This window comes from Takifugu rubripes, chromosome 4 (assembly GCF_901000725.2).
Source record: "Takifugu rubripes chromosome 4, fTakRub1.2, whole genome shotgun sequence".
Taxonomy (NCBI): domain Eukaryota; kingdom Metazoa; phylum Chordata; class Actinopteri; order Tetraodontiformes; family Tetraodontidae; genus Takifugu; species Takifugu rubripes.
The window spans coordinates 5,588,127-5,602,413 of NC_042288.1; the positions used below are offsets into that span (position 1 = coordinate 5,588,127).

At 45.7% G+C, this 14,287-nt stretch overlaps 1 protein-coding gene across 1 annotated transcript; it reads left to right on the top strand.

Moving 5' to 3' along the window:
• The first annotated feature begins 360 nt into the window (after positions 1–360).
• Positions 361–14,180, top strand: map3k21 (mitogen-activated protein kinase kinase kinase 21). Its single transcript, XM_011603020.2, has 10 exons — positions 361–2,009; positions 7,528–7,708; positions 7,818–7,966; positions 8,049–8,224; positions 9,073–9,313; positions 9,449–9,571; positions 10,992–11,142; positions 11,217–11,311; positions 11,407–12,222; positions 12,304–14,180. Exons 1-10 carry the CDS (start codon positions 1,217–1,219, stop codon positions 12,648–12,650), a joined length of 3,072 nt encoding a protein of 1,023 aa, XP_011601322.2. The 5' UTR covers positions 361–1,216; the 3' UTR covers positions 12,651–14,180.
• Positions 14,181–14,287: the final 107 nt, after the last annotated feature.

Genomic DNA, 14,287 nt, shown 5'->3' on the forward strand with positions numbered 1-14,287 from the left:
TGCCTGAATGATTTACACGAGTGCTTCTGTCAGGGTATTATTTCTGGGACACAGTGCATGTGTGCAGATTCGTGGTTTTTTTTTTAAATTTGGTTTTACATTTTAAGCCATTACGGTTAACTAAGCTATTATTTGTGCACGTGGATACACACACTGCTAAACCAGCAATAATGTTTTCCCTTGTTGCCCTGCATGTGCGCTTTTCCAGGCATGGTTTCACTATTACCGTAATTTCCCTGAAGGCGCGCGCTGCTCTCCTCACACATTCCAATAGTAGCTCCTCCCCCCTCCCCCTGCTGTTGCGCCTATCACGTGTGCGGCAGCGCACCAATCAGAGGGCAGCAGAGTCAGCGGCGAGCAGTGGCACCGTCCCCGGATCCTGGCAGCAGCCACTGCCCGGTCCAGCTTCGCCTGCCGACGACGGCGATAGGGGGTTGTTTTGATGAAGTTGGTCGGATTTTATATTTTTTAATCGTAGGTTTTATTGGTGGACGCCCGCGGTGATTCGCAGGATGATTGCTGTCTTTTATACACGTCCTCGCGTCGGCTGTTTCTGTGGAGGAACAAACTTGGGAATTATCGATGTTGAAGCTTGAGCGGAGAAACTTTCCCAACTGGAGATAGTCGACCTATGCTAAGCTAACCCGCTGGCTAATACTGATGAAATTCTCTTTAAAAGTCCGCAACTCCGCGAATGCCCATTCGATTTCGGAGTATTGTCGTGAGATGAGATTCTTCGACAGATCTGAGTCTTTTAACGGACCGCGGTAGCAGTTTTGCACCGGCCGACGCAGGTGCACCTCCTGCGGCACCTGCGACAACTTGATCACTAGCATCACTGGAAGAAAGCTAACTTTAGCCTGCCCGCTTTAGCTGTTCTCTGCCGGAGCTTCGACTTTTTAAACTACTTTTTATCATCTATCAACCTAATTTTTATTATTATTTTCGGACGTGCAAGAGCTGTGCAACAACTGTGCCAACAGTAGCCTCGCTGGCTGGTTCCTGACCCAACGTGGAGAACGTTATGGGGCTTTAGACGTTCTCTCCCCGAAAGGACTTTGGACACTGCGGTGGAGCTCAGTCCGCTCGCCAGAGTTACGCACGTTTACGAAACCATGTGGACCTCAGAAAGTTACCCGTCTTTGTTTTGAAGTTTTTCTTTCTGATTTTGCTCCTGAAGCTCTGCATCCTATGGTGACGCTACGGCCACCGAGAAATGAATGTCTCGCAGGCCGCTTTCCCAAACGGTGAGGGGCGGTCGGGCAGCGGTGGATTAGGGGAACATGTTTGGGCAGATACGCCAGCGGTCCGTTCCTGGGCTCATTCTGCCCCGCTGTGCCCCACTCGGTCCCTCTGGACAGCCGCGTATGACTACGACGCAAGCGGCGAGGACGAGCTCAGCCTTAGACGCGGGGACGTGGTGGAGGTCCTCTCCAAGGATGCAGCGATCTCCGGCGACGAGGGATGGTGGACAGGTAAAATTCACCACCGAGTTGGGATTTTCCCCTCCAACTATGTCACCTACCAGCCCGCTATATACCGCCTCCCCACGACCACTGGCTCGGTGGGTGTTGCGGAGCGGGTCCCGGGCTCGCCCGTCCAGATCCCTTTCAGTGAACTGGTGCTAGAGGAAATCATCGGCGTGGGGGGATTTGGCAAAGTTTACAGGGGCACGTGGACAGACCAAGAGGTCGCCGTTAAGGCGGCCAGACAGGATCCAGACGAGGACATAACGGCCACCGCCAGCAGTGTTAAACAAGAAGCTAAACTTTTCTCCATGTTGCAACACCCCAATATCATCAAACTGGAAGGTGTGTGTTTGGAAGAGCCCAACCTGTGCCTAGTCATGGAGTACGCACGAGGCGGGACCCTGAATCGGGCGTTGACCGGAAGGCGCATACCTCCACACATCCTGGTCAACTGGGCCGTGCAGATCGCAAGAGGGATGCAGTACCTGCACGAGGAGGCGGTGGTATCCATCATCCACCGCGACCTGAAGTCTAGCAACAGTAAGTGTTGCGCTTGTGTGTGGAGGTAGCCCATTTACGACTGGATGGTGCTCCGCGGCACGTCTGGTTGCAAAGTTTCAACCCTTAATGCAGAATCTATTGAAACCACGCTTTAAAAATCCCTTAAAGTTTTGCTATTACTCATAACGTGTGACGTCAACATCACATGAGGATGTGAAATAAAGGCAGAGTTTGCTCAGCTGGGCTGCTCCCCCATCCTTTTAAAAAGACACACAAACTCCCCCCCCAGGCCCCTCTGCACTTCAGGCTGAAATGCTGTTTAAATAAAGTCAGTGATTTACCAAACACATCAGCAGACACACTCAGTCCACACTGTCGGGCCATGTGCTTGTCTAAGCAGAGCTAATACCAGAGGTCAGAGGGTAACATTAACTCAGATAGAGATGCCATTTAGCTCACGATTATGCTCATTCCCAATAGCATTCACTTATAAAGACTCATGGGAATTATCGTTATGTTTTGTCAGATGATAATGTTTATGTGAATTAACACTGATATTTGAAGATTCACCTCAGAATAACCTACTGGGATGGTGATCATGGTTTGTGGAGATGCTGTGATATCAGGCTAGTTTCTCTTTTTTTGGAGATTTAATAATTACTGGACGGTACAAAGCAGAAACAGTAGTCCATGAGTCATAGCCCCCCTTTAAACTCAGCTGTGTGCAATATGAGACCACCGTGTTTGTCCCTGACTTCATGCTGTATTGTGACTCTGGGGTTCTGCAGATTTTAAGCTGACTGTTAACTGTTCTTCAGGCTGTGAGAGGCTACACCCAAACAGCCTGCACACCGTAAACACATTTATTAACTATTAAAAGCCCATGTGGTCGGTCTAAAGAGCCTGACTGTTTCATTTAAGAAGCAAAACTTTCTGTAATTATAGGGCCACTTGAAAGTCGGGACATAAGCTCAGAGCCTCCAAACAGCAGTTATTGGATATTTGGACAAGGTGGACTTGTGCAAACAAAGTCCTCCGAGTGTTGTGACTTATTCTACAGGTTCTGTGTAACCTGCACACAAGCAGGATTTTAGAAAAGTTACAACCAAAGACCAACACTTTTAATTTTTGCTCTCCAGAAGACCAAAGAAGTTGCAGGAAATTGATCATAATCTGATCAAAAGAGTCATTTAAAGGGTTTTATCTGAATTAAGTAAGCAGCGTTGCGTGTTTACAGTCAGGCGAGTGAGTCCAGAGTACTCTACCCTGTTGACAAACGACCTCCAGCGGTGTCTTCTGTTTTTATCTGTGTAAAAATCCGAATTAATAATGCATCGGAGCAAATGTTTTCATCAGCTGTTGTGTCTTTGTTTTGTGTGTCACATGATGAAATGAAGAGAATTATCAGCTCAGGGACCAAGAAAATTGATGCGTCGCTGCAAATGTTTGTTAAGCTGCAATCTGTGCAGCATTATAAGCAACTAGCTAAACAGCTAAACTTACTAAACATGGCCGTCTTCACAGATGCTCAACCTGTCATTGATCAAGCTGCAGGGGAAACATGCTCAACACGGACAAACATACAGCTATTTGATCAATGATTAGCCTGAAAGTAATATGCTGGAAGTCAGCACAATTTGTCCAAACTCTTTTGTGTTTTCCAATCTAATCTGTAAAATCCCAGCCTGCAGAGAGGAATGTTGCTAATGAGGGATAAAAGCTTAACATACGTTTGCACAATGGACTGGTCAAGCAGTGGTTGCTAGGCTACTGTGGCCAGAAGAATGGCGAGGACTCGGAGGGTCTCAAAGCCCTCGTTTTGTTTTGTTCCGTTCATATTTAATCTCCCAGAGAGCAGCGGTACTGAGGGGGTTTCCCTTCTTAGTTTCCCTTACTTACCTTCCCTTCTTTGTTCCTCTTTGCTCCCACATGCACTTTATTATGCTCCATGTCTACCTTTTTGAGGCATTTTAAACTTTAAAAGATAACTGAAATTATAGCTATCATTGTTCCTATAGCTAAAGTGTGCGTCCACTTAAAAACTATACATTTGCTCATTTTGACTGAGTTTTTAAGCTCAACAAACAGCTCAACAAACACTTAACTCAGCGAATGCTGAGTTAAAACAACTTGCCTTTCATGGCAGAGTTTTGCAACAGTTTTCACCCCCAACAAAACCAGTGTCGTAGTTCTATACATAAATACACTGTGTTTTGTTGGATGCACGGGGGTTGGCTCTAAGCAGACAGTGTTTTCTGTCTTTCAGTTTGTCCAGCTCAGTGATCTCAGTATCTCTACCTGCTGTCACAGCAGCTAGTTTTCTGCTGGAAATCGAGTCAGAGCCTACAGCCTGTAGGCTAACTTCTGGAAACGTGTCCAGAAAACTGCAGACGGGATTCACATCCTCTCTGGGCCTTTAGGTTTTTACATTTGAACTCCTTCAGCCCGACACTAACATGCGTCTCAGGCTTAGCATCAGTTAACTGAAGATGAGTGAAGGAGCGCTCAGCTCCTGTCTGCTTCACAGTTTCACAGGATGGTGCGAGACGTATGACAGGAATGTATGTTCCAACACAACTGAAACTCCGTTTGAGGAACAAACAACAGAATTTTTCCTGTCAGTGCTGTTCTGATTCTCATGAAGAACGAGAGAATCATTTTTCCTGTAATTTGTTTGTTGTCTTGTTCTTTTCACAGAGGAAGAGTTAACAAAGCTCGACTTGGTCTTGCAGGGCAGCTTTTCTCAGGCTCTCCACAAATACCCCCGGTGACACACAGACAGTTACTGCTTGTCTTTTTTCCTGACAAGAGAATGGGCAGAGGGGAGAGAGGAGGAGTGGAGATGCTTTCACTCTGTTTTTTATGACCTCTCCCTGACTGCACCTATTGTTGCAGGGCAGGGTGAAAAGGAAAAAGGTTCACAGCTGAGAAGAGCTGCTCCTGAATCGGCCTGTGTGGATCCCAGGCTCTCTGATAAATGTTAATACTGTAAAACTGCACTCCTTAACCATCTGCCATGTTTTAATTGGACTCCTTATCACTTCATTCAGCAAACAAAGAAGAAGAGACTTGAGCAGGGTAGATGGATTTGGCCCCGATCCCTTTTCCACCCAGTACAAAGCCTGAGGTCGCCTTCATTTCAGTGGGGAGAGATCGAGCTGTTGTCTGTTTACTACAGGAAATCTCATAGAAGTGAACCGGACTGCATCAATTCCTCCTGTGACACTGTTATTAGTAAAACACACACTTGGTGCAGTAGGAATCACACGGGGAAAAATAGTCCATTTTATTTAAGCGGAAGCTTAAATCTGCAGCTCCACTGTGGTAAATCCCACAACTTTTCCAAAAATGCTTTAGAAATGTTAGTCTTTTGTGGTTATTTTTAGCTTTAAAAAAAGTTTACCCTCAGTTCTTTTTTCTTTATACCTTGAGGGAGAGAAAGCAACGGTAAGAAGCGTGGGACCATCTTTGAAGGCAGCTGCATCATGTCTGATCTTCCCACTGTTATACCGTGAAGGATGGGTCTGCCTGCAGATCCACTTTTGGAAAGGGGATTTAAAGGAAGGGGGGGTTGGACGGAGGGTGGGGTCTGCCCCAGAGCGATATTCATCTCCAGTTGCGCTGCACTGTTGTCTGCTTCAAAACTTCTTCTTTTCAAAAGAGTGAGAAATCCAGACTGGGTGAAGGCAACAGGGGCACACATAACACGTTAACCCTGATTTCTAAACTGTTATAAGTGTCACTGACATTAGGAGGTAGAGCTATATAAACGTAGTTAGCATTTCCATTAGCAGCATTCCAAATATGATAACCATCAGAAATCAGCACTCAGTATATGCTTCTATTCAAACTATTTACATAGTATCATAAATGTTCTGTAGATTACAAAATGAAAGAGAGGAAGGTCAAAAGGTCATGTGGAAAAATTAAAAAGAGGTGCATCATCTGTGAAATGGTAAACAAATGCAAAAAAATTATATGTGCTACAGCTTCCGGCTCATTGTACTGCAAAACAACCCTTTTCCAGTTTTTTCTCATTTATTGCTGTTATCTCAATTTTGTCTAAACTTATTCAGCCTGACACCCACACACACCCACACTTTGTTGCAACACCGTTTCATGTTGTAACATTTATAGCACAGAAGTAGGCAAATAGCTGTTTTATCAGAACAATTCTGAAGGATGGACCTGTCAGTATCATGTAGCCACCTAGAAAATATGTTTGTTTTTTTCATCCACTGTTTTCCCAGTTGATAGTAACCTGTGGGGAACCTGTAGAGTCTGCTGGGAGGAATCTGTGGAATCACTAAAAGGCAGCAGGAAGCAGCAGTGTATCAGCTTTATGGAACCTGTTTGTAATGGAATTCCTATTGTTGCTCTCTGTAGAGTATCTGCTGCCCCCAGGCCAGTAATGGCACCAGTACCCCTGTCATGGACCAACCACTGGAGTTACTGGGAATATAACAGCATAAAATATTGAGTTTGGAATTATAAATGTATTCTATAGTTAAAAAAGATAGAAAATAAAACAAAATGAATCTCTAAAGTTGCCTGTAACGTATCCCTGAGTTTCTGTACAGTAGTTTCTGCAGCAGGTGAATATACATTGCATTGAAATGCAGATTGATTTGCATTTGATATAATAATGATATCTGTTGTGATGTGTAGAGTATGTCAGGCCTAATTCGTACTGCAGGGATGATATACAGACCATAAGCGAGAGGAAAAGTGGTTTAGTTTAGCTTTAATTCTGTAAACACCAGTTTCTGTGGTCTTTGTGGTAATGCATTATCCTGTAGGGGTGTGTGTGTGTGTGTAGGAGTAAGTCCAAGGTCGTGAGTGATAAGGCAGTGATTGTTTATGTGCCAAAAATGAAGTGTTGCGAGTTTGAATCCACATAAAGCCTTGACTTTGTGTCTCAGCTGAACCTGAACCAACACAGCTGAAAGCATCTGTTTGCTTTGACCTGCAGTCATTTACTGTGTGTAAATAACCGAATGGGACAGTTTTTAATGTGAAGAGAACTTGGCCGATTGGTACAAAGTGATCTGGTGAATCTTTGCTGTTTCATCTGCTGTTTGTATTACAAATACTCTAAACCCGATGTTGTCTGCTTTGTCAAATGGACCTCCTACGTATTTTCAGGATTTTATTTGAGTTTCTAAACCACTCGAATGCACTGGAAGGTCTCCGTAGGTCGGTGGGCTGTGGCCGGGCTCTGGGGTCAGGTGTTGGGTTACAGGCTGGTGTGGAGGTTTCTGGTTGTCTTTAATGTATTAAACAGTTTTAGGACCGGAGGACAGGCTCTTTGTGGTGCTGTCAGCCTTCTGTTTCTATAGTAATAAATGACCTGCATACCTCTCTTGGCCCTGCTGACTATCAACTATCGTCCCTTTACTTTCATGTTTGTCTTTCCTCAACCCTTTTTCTGTATATCCTCTCTTTTCTTTCACTCTTCTGTTAAATACCCATCCATTATTGACACACTTTCAGCAGTTTTTTTTATTGATTTACCTCTTGTTTTCTCTAACGTGCAACCTTTCCTGTCTCTCTTCAGTTTTGTTACTTGAAAAGATTGAGAATGACGACATTGGCAGGAAGACCTTGAAGATCACAGATTTTGGGCTGGCCAGGGAGTGGCACAAAACCACCAAAATGTCAGCTGCAGGCACCTACTCCTGGATGGCTCCTGAAGTCATCAAGTCATCTCTCTTCTCCAAAGGCAGCGACATCTGGGGGTACAATGAAAGCCCAGAACAAAACATCCCATTTGTCATGTTTGCCTAAAAACACTTTTAAAATATATTGTTTCCTGTTTCTCTCTTTCCATTCCATTCCACCCTCCAGCTATGGTGTCCTGCTGTGGGAGTTGCTAACTGGGGAGGTGCCGTATCGTGGGATAGACGGTCTGGCTGTAGCTTATGGTGTGGCTGTCAATAAATTAACCCTACCAATCCCCTCCACCTGCCCCGAACCTTTTGCCAAGCTCATGGAGGGTAAAGTCACACAGATGCCAAAGTAAATGTTTGGTTCGGTCAATCTGTCAGAGGGGCTTCATGCTCTCATATGTGTCTCCAGAGTGTTGGGACCAGGACCCCCATGTGCGTCCATCTTTTTCCTGCATCCTGGAGCAGTTGTCAGCCATTGAGGAGGCGGTGATGGCCACCATGCCCCAGGACTCTTTCCACAGCATGCAGGACGACTGGCGTGTGGAGATCCAGGAAATGTTTGACGAGCTCAGGACCAAAGAGAAGGTAAGAGTGAGTGGGGGGCTGCAGAGGTTTGTCCTGTATGCAGCCTGTATGTTGTCCATGCTCCCACACATTTTCATACATGTAAAAGTTCAGCATTCACATGCAAACATTATTGATTTCTTCCTGGTTAATCACACATTTACCCAAACATTATTATTGAGGTACTTTAGCCCCCGTTAAGACTTTAATCTGCTGCTTGTAAAAGTCTCCCACTGCTGTCTTAACGAGAGGATTAATTAGAGTTTATACAATCGGTTGAATCAGTGCGTGAGGCAGAGACCGGTGCTCCCTGCTGAAAGATGTCCGCAAACTGATGTCTGTTTTATTTTAGGCTATAAAACATTTAGAATGTAAACTTAATGGAAAAATTAATAAATGAAACAGGATTTCTTGCATGCCAAGGTCCCACCCTTTTCTGTTTCTCAGTGAGTGGCTGAAGGAGCTTGACCGTAAAGCAGCTTTGCGGACGTCATCCAGTTCAGATCCTAATTACGATGCTGTGAACGTGAGAAAATTGAGGGGGGGGGGGTAAACTACAATTTGTCCTCTGAAGTACTAAAGATACTACAGGACACTGCTGACGGTCGATAGAATGTTTAGAGAGTGTTTATCATGTTTATGTTTACTATATGAATATCTGAGTTGACCCTGGATACATTTCACCAGCTGTATGTTATTAATGTTTAGACCCAGAAAACACCCCAGTTCTGGTACCTATGAGCAGGACCTTACCTGTGTTCAGGGCTTTGGTCAATATTTTCTGCAGTGGCATTATTGTAGAGTCAGCATCTGCTGTATTGTGGTTTGTCAACGCGATTGAATTATGTCTATGAACCTGCTTCTTCCAGGAGCTTCGTTCCAGAGAAGAGGAGCTGACACGCGCTGCCCTGCAGCAGAAGTCACAGGAGGAGCTGCTGAAGCGGCGGGAGCAGCAGCTGGCTGAGCGCGAGATCGACGTGCTGGAGCGGGAGCTCAACATCCTCATTTTTCAGCTCAACAAAGACAAGCCTAACGTGAAGAAGAGGAAAGGCAAATTCAAACGTTCGCGACTTAAACTCAAGGATGGAAACCGCATCAGCCTGCCCTCCGGTGAGAGATAGCACCTAAGCGCAATGAAGAGCTTCTGTACTGCTGAACCTGTCGTCAGGGAAACGTGTTTTAAAGTCTCTGACAGATCTGAGGTTGCCATCATTTTCTAACCCATCTGCACATTTCGCTCTGCAGACTTCCAGCATAAGATCACAGTTCAGGCTTCACCCTCCATGGACAAGAGACGAAGCCTCCACAGCAACAGCTCCTCTCCTCCCAGCAGTCCCACCCTCATTCCCCGCCTGAGAGCCATCCAGCGTATGTCTGCAGTTTTTCATATTGAAATATTTGGCATGTGAGGTCTGCCGTTCTCTTCCTCCTCTGTCAGTATATACTTCATCACATTGTCTGAGAATTTAAAAACTGGGAACGCTGGGACAATATTGTTTACAGTGATGAGCTGAGCCAAAGCCCCTGAACAGAAGCCGTCAGACAGTTGTTTGAACAGTAGAACTCTGTTAGTTGAGCACCAGTGACTCTGCAATAACTATGAATTCCTATGAAAGTATTTCCCAGTGGATCCCGACGTGATGCCTGACAAAGATGGTTGCAGACTTACGCTCTGGTGACTGGACGGATGCAGGGAGTCAAGTAATAATGCAACAACCTAAGAAATTTAATTGTGAGAGTTGGATCAAAAGAGAATAAATGTATCACCATAGTTATATTTAAGGCCATCAAAAGCCTTTAATGTTACCTCAACTTGAATCAACTGTTAACAAATAGGGCTTTACTGTATAGAAATGCAGGTTAAAGTTGAAGACCTTTGTTTCCTTTAGTCCATCAGATGCAATTTGAGATATAAGATTGAAGCCTGGTCTTGCTTCTTAGAAGTTCGGCACAGAGGCCTTAACCGATTTCCAATGTCAACATGAGCCTATTGTCTGACGGCAGCAACCCAGTGGTCCCGTAGTTGTGAGTGAGGAGCGCCCAGGCTCCCACACCCAAGTCTATTGGACCGTCTATTCACTGCTGAGAAAGAAATTTGTAGTTGATTTTTCAAAAAAGCCGTTTGAAATACATGTCGATTTTACTTTTCTCTGGGCAAAATACAATATAAACATGACATGCAGAATATTTGATCCAAATGTGCGCGTAATTAAGGCCAGACCAGTGACCTGATCAGTGAACAGGTCAGTCAACAGCTGGCACAACAGTAAAGGTGAGCTATGGCTACCCTGGTGCTGCTGGATGTCAGGTCGCACTAGAGACACTGGTGCTTTAAGGGACAACCATCAAGGCCCAGTGGGTTGTTTTGCAACAGTATTCACAGATTTTGGGCAAGACTTTGGGTTTGTCCATCCGTATTGCCAGGTTCTGACATCGTCCTGATCCTGACTCGTCTGCACCTCTGGGCTGCTCCACACCTGTGTTTCTGTTCGTGGGGTTGTTGATCTATAGGTTGTGACTTAACATTCCTCCAACAGACTCCGTTAATGTCAGTAAGACTTCATTTTTAACTTTTCCTAATGAAATGAAAATGTCTCTATTATCAGAGCAGACTGGTGGGCTTCCAACCTGTAGGGAACAGAAACCAGCTGAACGTGTTCTTATTCTGTCTGACCTAATGAAAGATTACAGCCGGACTCTCACAGATAATGCTGCCAATAATGCGACTCACTTGCAGCACACAAATCCTATCACTGCAGTGGTTTGAGATTGAGTTCTTCATTAACAGTCACTCAGGACGAGAGCAACCGCACGTGGGGCCGCAGCTCCCTCTACAGGCCAGAGGAGTTTGACGACGTGAAGAAAGGAATAAAGAAGAAGGGAAGGACCTGGGGACCCAGTTCAGTGCAGACTAAAGAGAGGCCCGCTGCTGTAGAGAGGTAGACTTTATCTCTAATCAGTCGCTGAGTAGAACTGACTCTTCTGAAGCTCAGTATCACGTTTTTATTTTCAGAGTTCGTCCTCTGTCGGACGGCAGTAACCCCTGGTCCACCAGCCTGGTAAAGTCACAGAAATCAGTTCCCCTCGCTGCCCTGTTTGCAGAACAAGGTGAAATTTTAAATCATTGCAACACTTTTAACCGGTAATTGTTGATATTTGATAAGAGGAGGCGTCATTTTAGATTTCCCCATTTTGTCTTTCAGCAAGTGCCGGTAAAGATGAGACTGTGTCCCAGGAAAGTCCTGACAGCAGCTCCAAGCCAAAGCAGCTCAAGTTCCCCAACCAGGTGTACATCGATCTACCTCTGTGGAGGGACGAGCCTCAGAGCCCCGGGGGAGCGGGAGACTGCGGGGTCGGCGCAGGAGGTCAGGGCGGCCAATCGGAGATAACAGACGACCCCTCGACCACCACGTCCACCTCATCGACCTCCACCACACCTCAGCACACCCCCACCAACAGCCTGAAGCGGACGTCGGCTCGACGGAAGACCGACTCGGTGCTGTACGGCTGCGGCTCTCTGCTGGCTTCAGTGGTGCTCGGGTACGACATCAGAGAGGCTCTGAAAAACCCAATCACCCCTGGAGACGACTGTGAGTCACCACGCGAGGAGAAAGAGAAGAAGAAGAAAGAAGGCCTGTTTCAGCGCGCCACTCGATTCCGCCGCAGCACCTCGCCGCCAGGCGGTCGCTCCCGCAAAGACGAGGCGTCGTCAAACCACCAGGGCTCCGCCCAGCCCGTTAATCTGATCTCCATGTCAGCCATCATAGAGTGTAACTCCACCAAGTGTCTCCTACAGTCTGAAGCCTGTCTTTCAGACAACGGCCCTGGGATGGTCAGCCCAGTCGTCCTCAGTCAACACACGGAGCCGGTCAGGGTCGGCTCAGGAGCCTGTACGGAGGGACTCAGCTCCAAGACAACCAGCGATGCCACAAGGACCACAATGCAAACCCAAAGTCAGATGCAGGAGCTGACCAACCACAACACAGGAACACGCCTGCGCAGGAAGAAATACCACAACAGTGAGTCATCTTGTGTCAAAACAAATGTTGGTTTTCTTCTCAGGTTTTGTGGTATTTTAACACTTTGGCACCTGTTTCCAGCCAATGGTCAGCCCACTCCAGCCACACAGAAGAAGCAGGACAAGGACAGAGCACCAGACAAGGTCTCAGGCGGGGAGGGGTTGTCCAGACCACGACCAGTGTCATTCCGGGCCAAGCCCCACGCCTGGGCCCTGTTGAGAGGTCGCAACAAGAGCTACTCGCTGGGCCACTACTCTGGAGAGAGAACGGCACAAAACCTGAGTATGGTTCTGTCCTCGGAGGGCTGCTCCCTCCTGGACATGGACACAGAGGGCCAGAAACGGGATTGCACGGTGCCACTCTGTCGCATTCAGAGTTCTCCTGCACGACCGTCAGTGTTTGAGCTGGAGAAGGAGTTCTTGTCTTGAAGATGAGCTCCATCTAAGAGTGTTGTAGAACATCCAGGCTGGACGGTGGCCTAAAACTCCTGGAGGGTTTAGAACCAGGCTGCCTTATTATCCTGTATAACGTAGAACCCGGGTTTGTTTTAGGTCTAGAACATAGTGTTTCCAGGGTTCTAGAGAGTAACTGAAGCATGATTCTGAAGCCCGAGCAGAGCCCCCATTGAACCCACCCCCATTCTGTCGGTGCAGCTAAACGTTGACCGCTGCTGCAGCTTTCACAACACAATACCTTCACCTTTTTATTTATATATATATTTTTATAGGTAATTTAATATGAAGAGACTCGATCTTACCTTAGTGACGGACAGGATGTTTATTCCATGTCAGTTATAAATGTGATCAAGCTTTTAGATTTTTTTTTAATCATGCATGCGAGAACCCTTAAAATGTTGAACAAAAAAATCCCTGTTGTAAATATTTCTTTATATGCATTCTCAGACCCCATTTACACAAAACGGATGCGGTGACGTTGGGGAAACCCTCCTCTCTGGAGCCCATTTTTGCTCCAGTTTTAGGCGTTCCAGTGGAAATGGAACAAATGCTTTGAGTTTTCACCCGAAAACGCTGTTGTGTGAATGGGGTCTTGCTTCTTTTGTATCACGTTGAAGTTGTTTTCTCAGTGTTGGCGACAGGACTAGATCAGAGTTATGGTGCTGGTGGGTTTCCTCCCCGGATGCCCTGAAGATGATGAGTCTTTACTCTTTTACACCCCCGAGGGGAAGGTCCTGCCACTTTACTGCCCAACCATTGGCCACAAGATAAATTTATCTTAAGAACAAATTACACTTTTCAACTTTCATTATGTTGGACTAAATTCCTTGTGTTGTTGTTATGTCATGGGTGTTTCTATCATTGGTTGGTTAAACCAAGCTGGATGATATCATATCTCAACCTTTAAAGCTGCACAATACTATAAAACTAAAATACCTCTGAATCCTGGCACTTCATTAGTTAATATGAAGGGCTAAAGGGCGTTTGAAGCGCACACATCTCTAAATCGTAAAGCATCACCTGGCTTTCAAAACTGCAATTTTACCTTTTTTCTAATTGGGAAAAAAAAAATCTGTAAATACCCTCTTTCACTGTACATTCCCTTTAAAATGTAATTGCAATTTGTCAGTTACAAAACCTCGTTGGCTCGTGATTAACAGATTTAGGTGCCTTGAACAAACATTCCACTTTCCTCCAGTTTGTGGTCGGGCATCTCTGTGGGACCAAACTCTTCCAGCACATAGGCCTTTTTTTTGTTTTCAGGACCAAAAACCAGAAAAGTCAAGTAGCTGCTATAGATGAATTGCAGCAGGGAAGACCTCCACCTCCACCCTCCCATCAAACTTCCTGTCATAGGGCCACTTCCTTTAAATCTCTGAACGCTTCTGTCATCACAACTGATTTTTATTTTTTGGTCATTATCACAGTATTTCTTTCTCCACATCCTTTTGATCAAGAATATCAAGTTTATTTACAATTTGAATAAAGCTGAAATCAAAACTGTGGATGACTGCAGATTTCTTCCTGCTGCTATTGGCTGACAATTTTATTGCGAACGAGACCCCCTAGTGGCCGGTGGCGGTAAATGTCAAGTTATTGGAATGAGGCAA

Coding starts and splice junctions, on each gene's coding strand:
- map3k21 (XM_011603020.2), top strand. CDS start 1,217: ATGAATGTCTCGCAGGCCGCTTTCCCAAACGGTGAGGGGCGGTCGGGC. Junction 2,010..7,527: donor CGACCTGAAGTCTAGCAACA/GTAAGTGTTGCG, acceptor GTCTCTCTTCAG/TTTTGTTACTTGAAAAGATT. Junction 9,572..10,991: donor CCGCCTGAGAGCCATCCAGC/GTATGTCTGCAG, acceptor CTTCATTAACAG/TCACTCAGGACGAGAGCAAC.